The sequence below is a fragment of the Lepus europaeus genome, chromosome 3 (assembly GCF_033115175.1).
Source record: "Lepus europaeus isolate LE1 chromosome 3, mLepTim1.pri, whole genome shotgun sequence".
NCBI classification, from domain to species: Eukaryota; Metazoa; Chordata; class Mammalia; order Lagomorpha; family Leporidae; genus Lepus; species Lepus europaeus.
Window position 1 is genome coordinate 70613106 of NC_084829.1, and position 20762 is coordinate 70633867.

At 49.8% G+C, this 20762-nt stretch overlaps 2 protein-coding genes across 2 annotated transcripts; both read left to right on the plus strand.

Annotated features, from left to right (window-relative positions):
- The first annotated feature begins 200 nt into the window (after window positions 1-200).
- Window positions 201-1098, plus strand: LOC133756571 (putative KHDC1-like protein). The gene is made up of 3 exons (XM_062187223.1): window positions 201-315; window positions 481-663; window positions 977-1098. Exons 1-3 carry the CDS (start codon window positions 201-203, stop codon window positions 1096-1098), a joined length of 420 nt encoding a protein of 139 aa, XP_062043207.1.
- Window positions 1099-13835: 12737 nt separating this feature from the next.
- Window positions 13836-14931, plus strand: KHDC3L (KH domain containing 3 like, subcortical maternal complex member). The gene is made up of 3 exons (XM_062187578.1): window positions 13836-14023; window positions 14192-14371; window positions 14640-14931. The coding sequence occupies exons 1-3, from the start codon at window positions 13855-13857 to the stop codon at window positions 14765-14767; spliced, it is 477 nt and encodes a 158-aa protein (XP_062043562.1). The 5' UTR covers window positions 13836-13854; the 3' UTR covers window positions 14768-14931.
- The last annotated feature ends 5831 nt before the right edge of the window (window positions 14932-20762 follow it).

Consider the following 20762-nt stretch of genomic DNA (forward strand, 5'->3'; position numbering starts at 1 on the left):
GGCTGTGAAAGGACTAAGCCGAGATTAGATCACTTGATAGGATTTTTGGAGAGGAGCTCTGGCGATTGGATACCCTCCCTAGGGCGGGTCAAGGGAGTGAGGTGTTTGTCTATATAACAGGTCCTGGGTGCTTCTTCCCTTTTACAAGTTTTGTTTCAACCCATTGGCTGCTTCTACTCTGTTCTGAGTAGGTAGGAGCAATGCGGGGCACAGGACAGAGGGCTCCCATCGTGACGCCGTGGTGGACGGTACCTGCGAACTTTGAGAACCCAGTGAACCTTCTCGTTGAAGATGAAGAAGTGGAGCAAATATTCGGTAGGTAACCTTTGTCTGCACCTCACTCCCAGCCCTCCCAGGGTTCTCAGCCTTCTTCATCCTCTGTGACTCCCGATTGTCCCAGCTTCCCACCTCCAAGTTCACCTCTCCATCCCCAAGGGCTGGTGGTTCACATGTCCTGTCCCCCACCTCTCCTGCTCACAGGCCAAGATGACAAGTACCTCCGGTGCATCGAGGAGCACAGTAACACCCTCATTCAACTGGACAGGTACTATGTGGCCTGCAGCTACACTCGCATCATCATCACCGGACCTGTTAGGTCACAACGATGGCTGATGTACATGATGAGTTGCCTGAGGATCGACGATCCTGACCTTCAGGCCGAAGGTAGGTCTGCCTGGTGGAATTGTGGCTGACGGCTTCATAGTCAGGTCCTGACAGCGCTGGGTAGTTCTAAATCTGTGGGAGAATTGCCTGGGAATCCAGATACTCTCCTGAGTCCCTGGAAAAGCACAGGACAGGAACCTTCGCCATTTCTGTGGCCAGAAGTCAGTGAGGGAGGAGAAGGCAGTGGGGAGGTGGGAACGAGACACCTGGGAAGGCCTGAGTTGGGGTGACATCCAGCCCTGCGATGTCCTCGGGTGGGTTCTGGCCTGCTCTGGGTTCCCTGCCTCACCACCTCTGGGCACTCCCGTCACAGGCCTTGAGATGTTGCAGCATGTGCGCAGTGAACCGCTGACCAAGGAGGACATTCGTAAGATCGAGGCGGAGCACCAGACCTCTCCCGAAGGCCGTGAGCACGAGTGGGACCATTTCCCTTGAGGATCTTGTGGCTTCGCCTTTCCAGGTGGTTCGTTGTTTCTGGGTCCATGGAATTTCAAGCTATCCAAAATAAAGGACTGATCATCCTTGCAAAGCTGAAATGGGAGGGGGGTCTCGGCCTCGCCCTTGGTGAAGATGTTTGTGTCTGTAGACCAGCGGGCCTGGTCTACTGCTGTTACACCATGAGTTAGCCAATAAAGCCAGCCGTGTCACGCAGTGCCTTTGACGTGCTGTCCTTTTTCCTTTGGGCGTTTATCCAGCCCAGGAAGGGCTTCCCTTGGGCAGGCCGGATGCTGAGGTCTGGGTAGCTTGTGCTGACTCGGGAAACAGCGCAGGGAAGATAAGAGAAAGCAGACTACCTTTACCTACCAAGAGTGCTGCTCTCAGACTGGAAGCATGTTCAGGCAGCTCTGGGTAGAGGGAACCCTACATGGAGCCCCAGTGTTCTTTGGTGCTTTACCATACAAACAGTGGGAAGAAAGGTAAAGCAGGAAGAGGGGTCCATTTGGACATAGCAGTGCTTGGTGAAGTAGCAGCCAGGCAACCTGGTAAACATCGGACAGATCAGACAGCCAGACCTTGTCCTTCACTCTCGGGCATCTGGGGGTGATTTAAATCTGGGGTGAGGGAAGTGGGGTGCCTTAGACCGTGCTCAGGAAGGAAGTCAGGGCTGAAGGTGCTCCCTGGGCGGGACCAGCTACAGTACCAGGGGAAGGCGTGGGTAAGACCAATGGGGAAAGCGTGAAACTTCAGAGAAGAGGCAAGAGGCTGAAGATGGACTCTGTGGGAACAGTGACAGTCACAGGACGAAAACAACAAGGAGCTTGGAGAAGTCAAAAGATGTCAAAGCCCGAGAGGCGAAGACTCTTGTTGTAAAATGTGTATTTGGTGTTCATCTCATTTTCTGACTTAAAGAAGCTCCTGAAATCCGTGAAACAAAAATGATGATACTGTCCTGTGTCCTGCAGGTGTTACCTAAGTCCCAGGCAACTTCAGATTGGGTACTGATCACAGGAAAGGATTAGAAGGTTGGGACTCTTTGGCCCGTCCCCCAGCCTCTGGGAAGTAGAAGGCACTGGAGGATAAGTTGATCACGCTGATTGATGATTTAATGAAACTTGCATTAACACTCAAAGTGACTGGGTTCGGGAGACTCTGGATAGCTGAGCACATGGAGCTTCCTGGAGAGTGACTTGGTCCTTCCCGCATTGCCTGGCCCAATGCAGCTCTTCACCTGGGTCCTTCCTAATATTCTTTATGTAAACTGATGAATATAAGAACAGTGGTTCCCTGATTTCTGTAAGCCGCTGTATTGAATGACTCGAATCCTAGGAAGGGCCATGGGAACACTATATATCAGCTATATATGATTAATCAGAAGTATTGCTGACAAACTAATTGTCATCTGAAGTAGAGGCATCTAGGGGGACTTAGCCCCTTATCTGTGTTATCTGACAATATTTCCACATAGTGTAAGAGTTAAACTGAACCCAGGGGCTGGCACTGCAGTGTAGCAAGCAAAGTTGCCAGCTGCAATGCTGGCATCCCATATGGGCACCAGTTCGAATCCCAGTTGCTCCATTTCCAATCCAGCTCTCTGCTATGGCCTAGGAAAGCAGTGGAAGATGGCCCAAGTCCTAAATCCTGGCTTTGGATCAGCATAGCTCCGGCAGTTGCAGCCATTTGGGGAGTGAACCGGCAGATGAAAGCCCTCTCTCTCTCTCTCTCTCTCTCTCTCTGTGTGTGTGTGTCTCTCTCTCACTCATTCAGCCTCTACCTCTCTAACTCTGCCTTTCAAATAAATAAATAAATTTTTATTAAAAAAAAAAAACACAACTAAACCCAGCTAGGTCCACTGCAGATCTCCTGGGATGTTAGTGGGAACAGGTTGGTGAGCAGAGGTTGCGCAATCCTTTTCTGATGAGTGGGAGAATATAAAAACACCTCTCCCTCTCCCCCATATACTTCAGAGACAAAAAGGGAATGGTGGTGTTCCAAAAGACAAAAGTTCTAACAGAAAGAATTGTTGCAGTCTCAGTCACTATCAGAAAAGCCAACAGGATGCTAATTATTTCCACAGAATTAGGTTATGGGGCCAGCGTTGTGGCACAGGGGATAATGTCACTGCCTTGAAATTGGCATCCCATTTGGATACCAGTTTGAGTCCCAGCTGCTCCAGTTCTGATCCAGCTCTCTGCTAATGCCTGGGGAAAACAGTGGAAGATGGCCCAAGTGTTTGGGACCCTGTCACTCAAATAGGATACCTGTAAGAAGCTCTTGGCTTCACCCTGGCCCAGCCCTGGCCATTGTAGCCATTTGGGGAGTGAACCAGTGCATGGAAAATTTCTCTTTGTTACTCTTTCAAATGAATAAAATAGAGGCTTGCACTGTGGCATAGTAGGTTAAGCCTCTACTTGCGGCACCAGCATCCCATAAGGGCACCAGAGCATGTTCCAGCTGCTCTTATTCTGCTCCAGCTCTCTGCTATGGCCTGGGGAAGCAGAAGATGGTTTAAGTACTTGGGCCCTGCACCCACATAGGAGACCCACAAGAAGCTCCTGGCTCCTGGCTTTGGATCAGCTCAGCTCTGCTCATTATAGGCATCTGGGGAGTGAACCAGCGGATGGAGGACCTTTCTCTCTGTCTCTCCCTCTCTCTGTGTCTGTAATTCTACCTCTCAAATAAATTTTTTTAAAAACTGGTTTTTAGGCCGGCACCGTGGCTCAACAGGCTAATCCTCTGGCTTGCGGCGCTGGCACACCGGGTTCTAGTCCCAGTTGGGGCACCGGATTCTATCCCGGTTGCCCCTCTTCCAGGCCAGCTCTCTGCTATGGCCCAGGAGTGCAGTGGAGGATGGCCCAAGTGCTTGGGCCCTGCACCCCATGGGAGACCAGGATAAGCACCTGGCTCCTAGCTTCGGATCAGCGAGATGCACTGGCCGCAGCGGCCATTGGAGGGTGAACCAACGGCAAAGGAAGACCTTTCTCTCTGTCTCTCTCTCTCTGACTGTCCACTCTGCCTGTCAAAAAATTTAAAAAAATAAAAAATAAAAAAACCTGGTTTTTAAAATATAAATTAACATAAAACTTAAAGAAACAAATTACAATAATGCTCAACTGGATAAGAGTAAAAGGGAAACTACTTATTTCCCATCCCTGCTCTGGTTTCACTATCAGAGCTACTTTATTACTTAATTTAATTTATCCCAGAACTCTTATATATATACATACATAGATAAATCTAGGGGCCAGCATTATAGCGTAGCAGGTAAAGCCGCCGCCTGCAGTGTTGGCGTCCCATATGGGTGCTGGTTCGAGTCCCAGCTGCTCCACTTCCGATCTAGCTCTCTGCTATGGCCTGGGAAAGCAGTAGAAGATGGCCCAAGTCCTTGGGCCCCTGCACCCACCTGGGAGACCCAGAAGAAGCTCCTGGCTCCTGGCTTCAGATTAGCATAACTCCAGCTGTTACAGCCATCTGGGGAGTGAACCAGGGCATGGAAGACCTCTCTTTCTCTTTCTCTGCCTCTCTGTAACTGCCTTTCAATTAAATAAATCTTTTTTAAAATCTATATAAATAATTTTTGAATGTACATTATGTATATATATATATATATATATAGCATCAAATTAAGTATAATTATATAGTATTCTAGGACTCACTTTTCATTCAGAGAAAGTCTGCTCACTTTATAATACCTAAGACACTGTATTAGAGGTAGGCCCTCATTGTACACATGATTCTGCCTCCAGGATTCCTGCTTACTTGCAAAAGATCCAGGCATATACATGCCAGAATTTCCTCAGAATAAAATAGCCGAAAATTGGTGCTTTTTAATGGATATAGGAACATGCAATTTTAAAAAATGAGATAAATATAACAAAAATGCATGGAATATGTTGAGTAAAAAATGTTCAAAATTCTGTGTTGATATGACTGAAAGGAGAGTTAAAGGGAGAGGCATGTGTTTTCTCTAAATTTTGTTGCCATCAGTTGGAGGTGGATGACCCTTTCTGAGGATCAGTCAGACAACAAATCAGAGTCTGCGACTAGGCAAGCAGCACAAGGAAGCCAGATTTCCCTACTGCCTAGAAGGGCTCAGACATTTGAAAACCAAATAGGTAAATTGATTTTTTTTTCACTTCCAACCCAGCTGACCAACTCACTCAGATTTCTTTTTTTTTTTTTTTTAAAGATCTACTTATTTATTTGAAAATCAGAGTTACATAGAGAGACAAGAAGAGGCAGAGAGAGATCTTCCATCTGCTCGTTCACACCCCAACTGGCCACAACGGCCAGAGCTGAGCTGATCCAAAGAGGAGCCTAGAGCTTCTGGGTCTCCCACGCAGGTGCAGGAGCCCAAGCACTTGGGCCATCTTCTACTGCTTTCCCAGGCCATAGCAGAGAGCTGGATCAGAAATAGAGCGGCCGGGACCCGAACCAGTGCCCATATGGGATGCTGGTATTGCAGACAGAGGCTTTACCCACTTCACCACAGCGCCAGCCCCTACTCACATTTTACCTACATACTTGGCTTATGCATGCCACAGGAAGTGAGTCCTAAATTGCACCCATTGTTGCATTCAACAGATATTTACACAGCATACTCTGGGTGCCAGGAATGGCTCTAAGTGTAGGGCAGACCGTGGTGATGTAGGAGAGGAGGGGAGTTCCTGTGTTCATGGTCTAGTGGTGGCATAGGATGAACACACCGCAATGTCTGTTGGTTAATTTAACAAGATTAAAGGGTGCAATATGTTGCTGGGCAAGGATGTAATCTGAAGACAAAGAAAGTAGGAAAGGAGAATGGAGGTGTGACTTTTTAAAATTGGGAGCCAGGCGCAGGAGTCGTGGCACAGCAGGTTGCACCACAGCTTGGGACCCCCACAGCCCATGTCAGAGAGGGCCTACTGGAGTCCTTGCTGCTGACCTTCAAATGCGGCTGCTGGCTAACCCACACTGGGAGGCAGCAGAGGTGGCTCAGGTACTTGAGTCCCTGCCACCCACAGTGGGTGACCAGAATGAAGTCCCATGTTCCTGGCTCCAGCCTGATTCAACACTGGCTGTTGTGGTCATTTGGGGAGTGAAACAGGGATGGAAGGTGTGTGTGTGTCTCCCTTTCAAATAATAATTTGGGAACCGATGGAAAGTCTCACTGAAAATCAGGTACTATTTGAAGAGACCAGAGGTGGTGCAGAAGCACAAAGGGGGAGCTAGCTACAAACCCACGAAGAGAGACCAGCCAGTGTAGAGAGGGCAGAGCCAGGCGGGTAGAGATTGAGGACTGCAAGGTTCTGAACCTAAATATCCTGGAGCTTGGCTTTGCCTTGCACTGCTGTGGAGAAGCAACAACTATGGGGGGAGGAGGAGTTGCTGGTTAAAGGGAAGCCTGACCAGGACCAGGAGAGGGTAAGGGATGTGAGTACTAAGCGGTCAGTGCTGGGGGGTAGTATTTCATGATTTAATGCTGGGAGCCTGCAGAGATAACCAAGAAGGAAGTGCTTCCAATTTAGAGAACGTGAGGTGCCAGCCCAGAGGGACCTCCCCCCACCCACGTGCTGTTCACTCCAGCATCCCCGCATGCTCCGCAGAGGTGCGTGGGCCAGCGTCGGGGTCTCCAGCCCAATGCTAGCCCCTGACCAGCAGGGGCAGCGCAAGCACTCCCCAACAAGGCGAACAGGAAGGGTAAGGTCGACGGTCAAGAACACACCACAAACACCCGTGAGTTCTGTCGAAGCAGGAACCGCTTTATTGAGGAAGTGTACAGGCTTATAAAGCTTACGAAGGACATGCGCAGTAGGGGAGCCAATCAGAGAAAAGGTCACGCAGGCACAGGTGGACCACGCACAGGGGCATCTTAAGCAAAGTATAGGGATCACGCACTGTCCACGTGTCTGGAACTAAAGCGGACCTATCCCTGCCGGTGGTCTGATCTTAACCACAGCGGCCACAGACATGCCCCTCGAATATGAACATCCGCCAGACACCATATTGTAATGGAGATTTTAGGCAATGCCCAACATTTCCCCCTTTTTGTTTTATATTAAAGAGAGAAAGAGGAATTGAGCAGAGAGTGTGCCTGTCTTAGGTTGTCCCCTGACTGGAATCAGCCCTTTAAGGAGCATGTCTGTCTTAGGTTGTCCCCCTCTGGGGATCTTACCCGTCTTTGACTACTACTCCAGCTGCTAGGGGCTGTCCCAGGGGATCTTACCGGTCATTGGCTACCACCTCAGCAACTCAGGGTATGATGTATTATACCTCTACATCTTGGCAGTGGCCATGGGTGGATGTACAGGGTTCCCAACGTGGCACTTGAAGAGTGGCATAACCTGGTTCTTGAGCGGCATATTGTCAGACCACCATTAACTGGACCACAGCTATGTGATCTTAGACAAATTTACAAGGACAATGGAGACCAAGGGGCCCACAAGAGGGACGAGATAAGGAAGCCATCCCCCAAGGCCCGACCACAGGTAACTAGAGCTTCTTGGAGGGTCTTGATCTTGTCCTGGACGATGCCGGAGCGATTAGCATAAAAACAGCACTCCTGATGTACTGTGATGATCCAGTCACAATGAGGCAGAGAGTCCAATATGGTCCTTTTATCCCTCGAGAGAAAGGAAAAATCACTCCTCAGGAGGGGGGTCCTCCTGGGTGACCTTCTTTGGCAGAGGGGAGATATTTAAGGTTTCTTGCAGGTACCCATATGGGATTGGAATTCCCCTGAGGGAAGACACATCCAAATCCTCTACCAGCACTTATCATGGGTCTGGTCCTCGCCAGCATCCCGTTAGTGGGTTTTTCATTTTGCCCTAACCGAAAGGTAGGGTACTTGGAGGGACCAATGTTTGTGAAAGGCTGACAAGGGCTGATGCTTTGGAAAATTTAAAATATTTAAGGTGAGCATGGCCATTTGTAACTGGTCTTGTGGGGGTATGATTCCCCCTGTTTTATAAGTTGGTCTTTTAAAATCTTATTTTGTCTTGATAATTGCTTGTCCTTGTGGGTTGTGAGGAATTCCAGTGGAGTGTTGAATATGCCATCTGTTGAAGAATTCTTGTGTTGTTTTACTAATGAAACAGGGGCCATTATCAGTCTTGACTTTTACTGGTAGCCCCAAAATAGCAAAACACTGTAGAAAATGACTAACAGTATATTTGGCCTTTTCACTGGAGTGAGCAGTGGCCCAACAGGCATGGGAGTACATGTCAACGGACATAAAGATATATTTAAGCTTGCCAAATGGTGCATAGTGTGTAACATCAGTTTGCCATAGTATGTTGGGCTTTAGTCCTCTAGGATTTACTCCAGGTGTTTGGAAAGGTGGGACTTACAATAGGGGGAGACATGATTTGCAGCTTTTTATCATCTGTTTAAGGTCTTTAATGGGAACAGAAGGAAATCTATGATGTAACCCTCTCCAATTTAGATGTGTAAGGTTATGAAGACCTTGAGCGAGCTGTAAGTCAGGAATGGTTTGAATTGGGGCCATCAAGACCCCACACGTAGCCAGTTGATCTGCTGTTTTATTGCCACATGACAAGAAACCTGGCAAATTTTGATGTCCTCTCAAATGTTGTACAAAGAGAGGTTGACTTCTTTGTTTCAAAAAGGACCTTACCTGGATCATTAATGGGGTGATAGGATTGTTATCTAACCTAATATGGGACAAAATTAGAGTGGACAGGAGACTGACCACATAGAGACAATCCGAGAATAGATTTAGTGGCTCTCCAATATGGGACATGGCCATGGCTACAGTATACAATTCCTTAAATTGGGCAGATCCCTCAACTCAAAATATAATTGAGGTGACTTCTTTAGGGCACTTGATGTAGGAGGGTAAACTACTACTGCAGAACCAACCTGTCCCCCATCTGTAAACACACTGACAGCCTCCTTTAGGGGCCTGGTAGAGAAGAGGGCAGGAGGTATCCATGGCAGGTGGGAAAAGGAAGTTACCCACCTAGTTGGACCGTAATGGCAGTCAACTTTTCCTAGAAAACCCTCTAGAGCTAAAGACACCCTAGGGTTATTTCTCTGTATCCATTCAAAGTCTGAGGAGTGGTAGGGGACAACAAGCATCTCAAAATCTTTGCCATAATGTCTAACAGAGGTGTCCCTTCCCTTAATGATGAGGTTTGCCGATTGGTCAAGATGTGAATACACTCTAGGGGCTCCTCCAATGGAGGTGTGTATCCATTGGAGAGGATTTCCTTTTTGGGTGATTACAGCCATGAGCAGTTTGGCTCCTGAAAGGATCCAAAGGCTCAGGGGACACTTAGGGTTATATCTAGCTAGTTGGACATTATCAAGGGCCGATTGGACCTCTTGTAGTATTTTGAGGTGTGTTACATTTAGACTGATAGTCTCAGTAGGGTCCTTGTCTTTTAATCTACTACACCACAGCGCCAGTCCCCTGGTCCTTGTCTTTTAATAAATCAAAGAGAGGGAGGAGATCCTCAGTAGAAATATGGAGCCAGGGCCTCAGCCAATTTAGCTCCCCCAGCAGTTTTTGGAGTTCCACTAACAAATATTTGGGCTGTATTGATAGCTGAGGTTTAAGAGGGGAGACAGAGTCCATATTGAGATGCGTCCCCAAGATTTTGAATGGAGGGACAGTCTGGACCTTATCGCTGGAAATATGGAGACCAGCTTGAGCTAGGAGTTTTTGTAACTGTCTGAAAGTGGACCCTAACTGTTCAAGGTTAGTAGATCCAATAATAATGTCATCCATATATATATATATATATATATATATATATATATATATATATAGTGTAATCCCTTCCTGTTATAAGGGGTGCAAAACCAGGGAGACAAAATGTTGGCAAAAGGCAGGACTATTGGCCATCCCTTGGGAAAGGACCACCCATTCATATCTTTCATCTGGACCCTGAAAGTTTGTGGAGGGTACGGAGAAGGCAAATTTTTCACAATCATTAGGATTTAAGGGGATAGAAAAGAAACAATCTTTGATGTCTACTACTATAAGTTTAAATTGGAGGGTATAGAAGCGATCCAAGGCAGCCCTCAGAGGGGAGTTCCCATCTAGGTTATGCGGTCATTGATCTTTCTAAGGTCTTGTAGCATTCTCCATTTTCCAGAAGCCTTCTGAATAACAAAAACAGAGCTATTTCATGGACTCATAGAGGGCCTAATATGCCCCAGTTGTAATTGTTCTGATATGATTTATTTTAATATTGACAACTTGTTTTGAGGCAGCGGCCACTGTCCACCCATATAGGTGGCCCCGGGAGCCATTGAATTGCAGGGACCCATGGAACAGTGGCCTCTAGGATTGGGGGTGAGGCCTGACCCAGGGGGCTGGAACACCAGTCCTAGAAGCCTCGAGGAGTGGGTTACCCCTGTAGTTGCTTAGGGAGCCTGGTAACTTAAATTGCTGTTGATGTTCTTCCTCCTCTAGGAGATCCTCATAGAATGCCTTATGATCTGTAGTAATATATACTTCAGCTTCTCCCAGTATATCTTGTCCCAACAGGTTAGCAGATAGACCAGTGGCCACAAGGGGGCACACTTCTCCCTGGCTACCATCCACATCCTCCCATTTTAGGAAATCCCTAGTTTCTTCTGATCTGCTATCTTCCCCCAACCCCCACCACATGAGGCCCTGGGACTAGTTTCCACTGTGGGGAAACTTCTTTTCTCAAAACCGTGCAGTCGGCCCCAGTGTCGATCAGACAGCGGAATTTCTTTCCGGCTATGAAAATATCCATCTTGGGCCTGATTCCTGGAATAATGGGGACAGTCCAATGGGCACGGGGAGGGGGGGTTCCTTTGGGAGTAAACCTAGACCTGTTACCCCCTGTGGCTGGTGAGGTCAAGGTAGAGCCTGAAGGGACACCTCCTTTATGTGAGGGGGCTGGAGGGCGCCCCATGTCTAGTTTAAAGGCTTCTCTTCAATATCAAACTTTTATTTACGATCCTGCAGCCAATGGAAACCTTTGCGACAGCGGGGACATGGAATCTTAGGTTTAGTGCCTCCTTTTCCTCCAGAGGGCAGAGAACGAGGCGGTGCTTGAGCAGCAGGGTGGCTATTGGGACATTCCCTCTTAAAGTGACCCGACTGACCACATCCAAAGCAAGTTCCCCCTTTTTTCCCAGTGGCTAGAGTGAGGGCATTAGCAAAGGCCTCAGACAGTAAGGTTGTCTGGTTTGTAAGGCAGCCATCAAGGACTGAGATTGATGGGCTTGTGTCCCCACATCCTTGGTGGCTGGAGGACACGGTGAGGACCCCCATCCTATGGCACTCTGTGCTCCGCAGCCTGGCTAGCCGCAGCCGCACAGGTGCTGGCTGGGCATCCCAAAGAGGCGTGCGGGTGGGAACCGCTGAGGGCCTTGCCGCACCCTTAGCTGACCAACAGCGTCCCTCCCGTGGATGCTGCGCCCGGCTCGGCTCACTCGGGAGTGGGAGCGAGGCTGCCCAGCGGGGACAGAGCCCTCGAACCCCGGACGGCACAGCCCTGGGATGGCCAGGCTGGCACCCTCACAGCTCACGTCGTCCTGGCCGTTTCTCATCCGGTCTCACCTCCGCAGCCGGCAGCTCCCTCTGATGAGGTCCGGGAACAGAGCTGCTCACCGTGCGTGGGGCAGCGGGCGGCTGTGCTTGGGTCGCGCTCCGGAGTGGCCTCGAGGGCCCGCCACGTCCACGCCGAGAATTCCCCTTCTGGGAAGGCCTGCGGCCCGAGGTTTGCCTAAGAAACACACGGACTGGCCTCTAATTTGCACGGGAATGCGAGGGACATCTCCTTGGAGGAAAGCGCTCACCGCTCGCGCTCCCCTGCATTCAGGACCTCTTTGCGGACTGCACCATCTCTTTAAATCCCTGCTGGGCAGCAAACCGAGAAGTTCTTCCGGGATAAAGAGCTAAGACTCCCTGGAAGCTTCCATTAACCGGCAAACAGCGCCATTGAGGCCTTGAGAAATGTTCCCCATTTCGGGGAGACCAGAGCCTCTCCCTCCATTAACCCACCCTCCCTAACAGCACCTGGGGTGTCACCCTCTTCAGCTGCTGCCGCTAGATAGTTCAGATTCTTAAAGTGCCTGCTCCTCACACTGACCTCAACATCTTCTTGCTAGGATGCTGATGGGCAGGATTTCAGCATTAGTTTGAGCCAGCATTAGGAAGGGTAAACCTTGGAAGACTAGTTATTTCAGCAGATCATTTTAAGGAAATCTTTGTAAACACATTTAAAGGCCATTTCTGTCTCAGGAAGGCATTGAAGCAAAAGTCCTCCTAACATATCCTAGAGATCTTACCATGCTCCACTTCCGGCCCACTCCCCACTGGCATTTTTCTTGTTTCAAGATTTATTTAGGGGCCAGTGTTGTGGCCTAGGGATAAAGCACCGCTTGTGATGCCAACTCCACTTGGGATCCAGTTCCCAGCTAATGTGCCTAGAAAAGCAGAAGATGGTCCAAAGCACTTGGACCCCAGGGCCCCCACAAGATGTCTCCGAGAGAGACAGAGAGAGAGAGAGAATCTTCCATATGTTGGTCCACTCCCCAAATGGCCACCCACAACAGCCAGGGCTTGGCCAGGCGGAAGCCAGGAGCCTGGAAGATTTATTTATTTACTTGAAAGGCAGAGTTACAGAGAGGCAAAGTCAGAGAATGAGAGAGAGAGATCTTCCATCAGCTGGTTCACTTCCCAAGTGGCTGAGCTGATCCAAAGCCAGGAGCCAGGAACTTCTTCCAGGTCTCTCACACAGGTGCAGGGGCCCAAGGACTTGGGCCATCTTCCACTGCTTTCCCAGGCCATAGCAGAGAGCCGGATCGGAAAAGGAGCAGCTGGGACACGACCCGGCGCCCGTACGGGATACCGGCACTGTTGGCACGCTGTATTTTTCTTCTGAATTTTTTCTGAGAATAAATTGTCCCCCATGAATGAAGGTTATGTGTTTCAATATTTAAGAATTGCAACGCCCAGCTGAAAGCATCTTTTAGCTGATACCGGCCAGAATCAGTGCACCTTAGCTCCGCCCCCTCCGAGCCTGATCCCCTGGCCCACAGTGCCCACCCGCGGTGACTCCAGCAGGTCACAGGGGCCCAGTCGCCCTCTCTCTCCTGACCCAAGCAGCGAAGTCACAGCTCGAGGTTTCGGATCGGCAGCGGCTCCAGCCAAAGAGAAGCAATTACTCAACAACGCTTTAAGCCGAAACATCAAAGAAAAGAAATAGCAAAATCGTGTCACTTGGAAAATGGAGGCATAAAAAAAAAAAAGTTTCAAGAACCCCTCTGTTGTCGGATGTGTGCACGGCATTAATGATGCATTAATTAATTAATTAAGATACTTGCCCTTGCGGAAGCTCGGATAACATGGATATGGCCGGGGGGGGGGGGGGGGAGCGGGGAGCTCATTGGCCAGGGTGGGGAATTTACTTTAGCCCTGAAAGTAAAGTATCATGCTGCAGGTATCAATTCTTTTCTTTCTAAGCGGTATTGTCCTGCTGTTGGTCCCTGGCCCCTCGCGACCCGCGCGCAGACAGGTGGCGGTGAGCCCACTCCCAAGCAGCGCGGCAGGAACCCAGAAACCGCCGCACTTGCGCCGCCCCGTAGAGAAGTCCGGAGTGGAGGCCGGGGGTCCAATGAGAAGCGCGCCAGCGGAAGGGGCTGGCCGAAAGCCCTTGAAATACTGCCCCAGCCGGGCTCCTGCGCTCGCGGTCTCCGTGTGCCCCTGCCTCTGGCGCCGCTCCGGGCTTCCTGCGGCGCGGTGGCCCCCTGCCAGGCTCCCGCAGCATGGCCACTCCCAAGCGCTTTCAGACGCTCGTGCAGCTGCAGCAGCGAGAAGGGGAGCTGTTCCAGGTGCTCGGGAACCTCACCAAGCTGCCCAACTGGTTCCACTCCGAGTTCCTCAAGAGTCCGAAGGCAGTTCACCTGGAGGCTTGGCTGGTGGAAGCGATCTTCGGTGAGTGCGCGGGTTAGAGGCGGTCCGTGAGGCCTCGTTCGCCCACCCTCCCCGCATCCCTTACGGCCTGGCCGCGCGCCCCAGCCCCAAACTCTCCCTTCGCCCCGGCTTCGCCCAAAATCCCAGGAGACACCCCCTCTGCTCACTGCCTCCTTGTTCCCCGCGCAGGCCCCGGCGGGGAGCACATCCCGCACGTCGAGTGTGTCTCCCACACCCTGCTTCATGTGAACCGATGGGAACCTGACGGCGAAGCTGAGATCTTGATATGTGGGCGACCTTATTTTCAGAAGGACGTATCCAAGCTGATCATGAACTTGGCCGACTATCACCGCCAGCTCCGGGTGCAAAGTATGGGTCTGGGAGACGGCAGGGCCACCCCCAAGCAATTTCTGGCTCCAAGGGAGGGATCCTGGTGTCTCCTGGCTGCCAAGGCAGCAGGCTCGCTTTTCCCCTGGGCCCGAAGGGTTTCGTCTCTACCAGGGATCGAGAAGGCCAAACTGGCCCCGCGTCCTTGGGTTCCGGCCCCCAGCCCCTCCGTCCGCAGGGTGACTTGCCTTTGGGAGGAGGAGGGTGTGGGTGACAAGGGCGCAGTCTCCTCACACCGCTCTTCTTCCAGGCTCAGAGAAGGTCCAGGCGCAGGAGGCCGGCACGCAGCGGTCTCCGATTGAAATGCGCGAGGCCGGCACGCAGCGGTCTCCAGTCGAGGTGGGCGAGGCTGCCGAGGACCCGGTTACCAGGTTATGAAGAGCCAAGAGAACCAGGGCTTCAAGCGCAGATCCCTCAATAATTCTACTCTTCTAGGTCCTACAGCTGCTGCCCTAGAAGCTGGGGGCAGAACGCTGCGGGTGTTTGGTTTTTCCCCTCTGTGTTAATTGCGAGTTTAAGGAGTTCTAATAAAACGAGTTGCATTTCCCTGACCTCCCTTAGTCTGAAGGTTACCAGGCTTGTTCTAGCAGCCAAGATCTTGCTCTACCCTGCCTTCCCCTCCAGGGCAGGTGTGGCGTGTTGGGTTTCAGCCGCTCTGGGGCGGGTCCTCCCGGGTTGCGGTCAGGTGTCCCCCCCGGGCGAGGGCTCCCTGAGCCAGCCCTCCTGGGAAACTGCAAACCCACCTTGGCTCTTATAATAATTTAAGATGGGAAAACCTGGAGACGGCTTGCAGCCCTCCTGGATTGGAAGGGCCTCCTGGGCGTATAGCGGAGCTAACACCGGCCATTCCCACCTGGGTTGGGAGAGGGCGCTGGGCTGGGTTACCTTTTCACCTCTGATCCTGCTGCCTGCGTATTAAGTAGGATGAACACTAACAGCTGTGTGCTAGGATGGACCATTATTTGCATAATACTAGTGTTAGAAGTTTTTTTTTTCAAAATTTATTTAAAAACTCAAAGCAGCTTAATTTTAAAGGTCAGGGGAGGCAAAGCGAAAAGCCTAAAGAGGGGTGCACTTTAGGCATATTAAGCTCAAAATGAATAATCAGCTTCAAGTGAGGCTGCATCCCAGCAGAACGAATATGCCCTGTGTGCCTGCTGTTCTCCCCGAGGGTAGTACTCTTTTGACCAGAACATCAGATTCTCTCTTGGACAAGAGAAGTTGAACAGAAGGTAGCAGGCCAATAGAGCATTTAGGGGTCTGCCTATTTTGATATATAAGCCCAAAATTACCCTGTGACACGGATGGGAGAGGACTTCGATGAAAGAACAAAGTGGTAGGATACCTCATTAAACATTCCTGGGTGGAGGCTGGAGAGAGCCAAGAAGAAAAAGTTGAATTTATGGGCTGGCAGCAGGTATCTTTTGTCCATGTATGCGTGTATGTACACGCTTTTCCAGTATCTACCCCTTATTTAAACTATGTTGCTTTATACAATATCCTAATATCTGAGATAGCAAGTGTCTCACTGTTCAACTGGTAGTCTAGATCACTTTTTCAAAGGCTTTTTAGTTATTGAAAGGCAGCGTTAGGCCAGCGCCGTGGCTTAACAGGCTAATCCTCCGCCTTGCGGCGCCCGGCACACCGGGTTCTAGTCCTGGTCGGGGCGCCGGATTCTGTCCCGGTTGCCCCTCTTCCAGGCCAGCTCTCTGCTATGGCCAGGGAGTGCAGTGGAGGATGGCCCAAGTGCTTGGGCCCTGCACCCCATGGGAGACCAGGAGAAGCACCTGGCTCCTGGCTTTCGGATCAGCGAGATGCGCAGGCCGCAGCGGCTATTGGAGGGTGAACCAACGGTAAAGGAAGACCTTTCTCTCTATCTCTCTCACTATCCACTCTGCCTGTCAAAAAAAAAAAAAAAAAAAGGCAGCGTTAGAGGGAGAGATGGAGATCTTGCATCCGCCTGTTCATTCCCCACATGGCTGTATCCGCTAGGGCTGTGCCAGGCTGAAGCCAGGAGCCTGGAAGTTCCTCTGGATCTCCCAAGTGGATGGCAGGGGTCCAAGCACTTGGGCCATCCTCCACTGCCTTCTCAGGCCATTAGTGTTATATATTAATGTTAGCCATCGCAAAGCACACCGGACACCGGAGTAAGAGAAAGGGTTTATTGGGGAACACCCTACAGACCGGAGTGAAGGGGCGGCGAAGGAAAAAAGAGACCCGCATGTCTGGGATGGGGGTTATAATAGTTTTTCCAGGGGATGGGCAGTGAGGTAGGAATTAGCCAATCCCATTAGGTTGGGAGTGGAGCTAGGCACAGGTAATTTGGCCCATGTGGCTACCTGGCTTTCAATAATGGCGGCTGGCACCGGGGCATAGAATGTAGATCACGCCACAGATAAGAGACTGCGCCTGCGCCAGCTGACTAACAATTAGCAGGAGCTGGACCTGATGTAGAGCAGCCAGGTCTGGAACCAGCACCCATAAAGGATGCTGGTGTCACAGGCAGAGGCTTAACCCACCATACCACAATGCTGGCTCCTAGATCATTTTTCCAGATGAAGCAGTTAAAATGCATAAGCTGGTTGAGGGAAAATGTGTATACACATGGCTTCCAAAGTTCCTGGTTTTGTTCTAACATTAGAGCTCACGATATGCTTTGAACCATATGTACATTATACTTATATGAATCGTTTTTTTTTTTTTTTTTTTTTTTTTTGACAGGCAGAGTGGACAGTGAGAGAGACTTGCCATAGGTTCACCCTCCAATGGCCGCCGCCAGCGCACCGCGCTGATCCGAAGGCAGGAGCCAGATGCTTCTCCTGGTCTCCCATGGGGTGCAGGGCCCAAGCACTTGGGCCATCCTCCACTGCACTCCCGGGCCACAGCAGAGCTGGCCTGGAAGAGGGGCAACCGGGACAGAATCCGGTGCCCTGACCGGGACTAGAACCCGGTGTGCCGGCGCCGCACTGCAGAGGATTAGCCTGTTGAGCCACGGCGCCGGCCATGAATCGGTATATTTTGCCAGTTAAGAGGATGGAACACGTCTTTGGTCTAGCAGTTAAGCTGCTGCTTAAGGACACCCCCATATCAGAGTATCTGGGTTTGGTGTGTGCCTGCTTACTCCTCCTCTCAAATGGGATTTTTAATCATTAAATGGGAGGGAGGTGTAGGCCTTTAGTCTAGGGATTAGGAAAACTACATCTCAGGGCCAGCGCTGTGATGGTTAAAGCCCCAATGCCAGCATCCCATATGGGCACCGGTTCGGGTCCTGGCTGCTCCACTTCCAACCCAGCTCCCTGGTAATGTACCTGGGAAAGCAGCCAAGGATGGTCCAAGTCCTTGTGCTTCTACACCCGCGTGGGAGACCCAGAAGAAGCTCCTGGCTCCTGCCTTCAAATCAGCTCAGCTCCAGCCATCGCAGCAGTCTGGGGAGTGAACCAGTGGAAAGATCTGTTTCTACCTAATTCTGTCTTTCAAGTAAATAAATCTTTTAAAAAAGCAGTATACATCTCACATATTGAGTGCCTAGGTAAGATTCTGTACAATACTGAAATGTCCAGCAAAGGCAACTGGAAACAGAAAGCAGGGAGGCGGCAGTGTGGCTCAATCAGGTTCCTGCTACCCTTGTGGGAAGCGAACTCCTGGCTTTGGTCCTTGGCCTGGCCCAGGTTATTTCAGTCATTTGGGGAATCAATCAGTAAATGGTATTTTTCTTAATTTTTTTTAAAGATGGAGAATTTGAGATTGTATGCTCCTATTTCCTTCTTTGCCTGCATGATTTGTTTGGGAACAGAGACCCCAGGAATCCTTGGTTTTGTTTCCTGCCCAGGATGAGGCAAAAGAACAGTAAGTGGCTGTTACGGAAACAGAATGCTAAAACTTATCATGAGAATAGCAAGGGAGTGGCGACTGCACCCTTCTGGGCTCCCAGTTTATTGTAAAACAAATTAGGGAACCACCCTTCTTTTGTTTTATGATGAGCTAGATAGGGTAAAAAAAGAATGCAAATCAGGTCTTTTGATGGGTTTTGTTCCCACCTTGTAACTCAATGTCACGCTGATAAGTTTTTTTCCTCCTCAAAATTGTGCTTAAAAAACCCAGCACCACCAGCCCCTTCAGGTTTTTCCTCTCTTGGAGCCTCCTATGCCACTCTGGCTCTAATAAATCTTTTAAATATTAAACACTAAGAATGGAGCAGAGTGATGGCAGTGTACAGGCCAGACAGGTGACAGCAGGTGGGGTGGTGAGCCCTTACAATAGCTTTGTCCCATAGAAATACAATGTGGCAATCTTGATGTGAATGGAAGGGAAGAGGGAGCGGGAAAGGGGAGGGTTGTGGGTGGGAGGGAAATTATGGGAGGGGGGAAGTCATTGTAATCCATAAGCTGTACTTTGGAAATTTATATTCATTAAATAAAAGTTTAATAAAAAAAAAATAAAGTACCTTACATTTTCAACTTCCAAAAAAAAAAAATACAATGTGGGCCACATATGTAATTTAGAATTTTCTAGTGGTCACATTTTAAAGCATGAAGCAACAGGTAGGATTGTTTTTATGTTTAACCTAGTATAAATATAACTTCAACAAGTCATGAAAACAGATATTTCACTTTATAACCTGATCTTCTAAGTATGGTGGTACATCTCAATGCAGGCTAGCCACATTTCAGTAGCTCAGTAAATAAAGGAGGCTACGGCTACCATCACAGGCAACATGGTCTTAGATTCGGGGAAGTGGCTAAGGGGGAACATACTCCCTTGTTCCCCAATCCAAGGTGTTCCAGAACCAGCTCTGGAGACTGCCTGCTACCACCATGCATACTACAGGCTAGAGACAGTTCCGCTCCTCTGTGGATTCCCGAAGGCCCAGGCCAAGACATTTGGTTTCACTGAATTTCTGTCCAAATTGCTAGGGCTCTAGTGTTCACTGTCTGGCCTATACCAACAGCTACAGTTATGCTGAAGAGCTGTTTCCAAAGAGAACTAGCAAACCAAGAGTTCCTTCTGAGCAGCTCTAGACTCCACATCTGCAGTCACCTGGCAGCCCCAGGTCCTCAGTCTTCAGGAATTACCTGAAATTTGAGGCCTTCATCGACGCCCATGAAGCAGAGCTGAGCTTCACTGGGCCGAGCCCATCCAGTAGCCACACCGACAGGGTTTTCGTCATGTGATCAGAAGGCTGATGCCACATTTTCATTCCCATTAACACATGTATTAACCTTTCCTGGAATACACTTGAGTTCCACCTGTTGCCATGGCTCTTCCTCTTTAAGCACCCCAGAAATGGAGACACTGTTTCACGTTGAAATTATAGAAAGCAAGCCAAGCCAGCTGCCTCCTTCCAAGAGTCTCAAGAGCCAAAGGTTCCAAACATCTTCCGTGTGTGTGTGTGTGTGTGTGTGTTAAGATTTATTATTCATGAAAGTCAGTTACAGAGAGGAGAGGCAGAGAGAATGGTCTTCCAGCCGTTGGTTCACTCCCCAGTTGGCTGCAACGGCCAGAGCTGTGCTAATCCGAAGCCAGGAGCTTCTTCCAGGTCTCCCATGTGGGTGCAGGGGCCCAAGGACTTGGGCCATCTTCTATTGCTTTCCCAGGCCATAGAAGAGAGCTGGATTGGAAGTGAAGCAGCTGGGACCCGAGTCAGTGCCCATACAGGATGCCTGCACTGCAGGCAGCGGCTTTCCCACTATGCCACAGCACCAGCCCCATCTTTATGCATTTTTCTTGTAGGGTCATATATGCATTGAGTGAGGTTTAATGACAAATTCATTTTGTGACAAATCACATTACAAGATCAAAGAAGGATATCTGGTAATAGTTACTTGATTTAGCGGGGGTAATACTACATTCCCACATACCAATGTTCTCTAAATGCAGGGAGAAACAATGGATCATTGTTTTTCCTATAGAGAAGTCAGGTGCAAAAACCTATATTTTCTATCATATGTGAAATGTCCAGCAAAGGCAACTGGAAACAGAAAGCTGATTGATTGGTCGGTGCCGCGGCTCACTAGGCTAATCCTCCGCCTGCAGCACCAGTATCCCAGGTTCTAGTCCTGGTTGCTCCTCTTCCAGTCCAGCTCTTTGCTGTGGTCAAGGAAGGCAGTGGAGGATGGCCCAAGTGCTTGGGCCCTGCACCCACATGGGAAACCAGGAGGCGGCACTTGGCTCCTGGCTTCCGATCGGTGCAGCACACCAGCTGTGGTGGCCATTTTGGGGGGTGAACCAATGGAAGACCTCTAACTCTGCCTGTCAAATTAAAAAAAAGATTGCCTGGGGCTCATGGAGATAGTGGTAATAGACTACAAAGAAGCACATGGGACATTCTGGAAGGATAAAAATGTCTACAATGGCATTATACTTGTAGTGGAAC

Bases quoted from the DNA above. Each gene is read 5' to 3' on its own strand.
- KHDC3L (XM_062187578.1), top strand. From the start codon at position 13,855: ATGGCCACTCCCAAGCGCTTTCAGACGCTCGTGCAGCTGCAGCAGCGA. The intron at 14,024-14,191 runs GTGAGTGCGCGG...TTCCCCGCGCAG, and splicing joins GCTGGTGGAAGCGATCTTCG to GCCCCGGCGGGGAGCACATC. The intron at 14,372-14,639 runs GTATGGGTCTGG...CTCTTCTTCCAG, and splicing joins CCGCCAGCTCCGGGTGCAAA to GCTCAGAGAAGGTCCAGGCG.
- LOC133756571 (XM_062187223.1), top strand. From the start codon at position 201: ATGCGGGGCACAGGACAGAGGGCTCCCATCGTGACGCCGTGGTGGACG. The intron at 316-480 runs GTAGGTAACCTT...TCCTGCTCACAG, and splicing joins AGAAGTGGAGCAAATATTCG to GCCAAGATGACAAGTACCTC. The intron at 664-976 runs GTAGGTCTGCCT...CTCCCGTCACAG, and splicing joins TCCTGACCTTCAGGCCGAAG to GCCTTGAGATGTTGCAGCAT.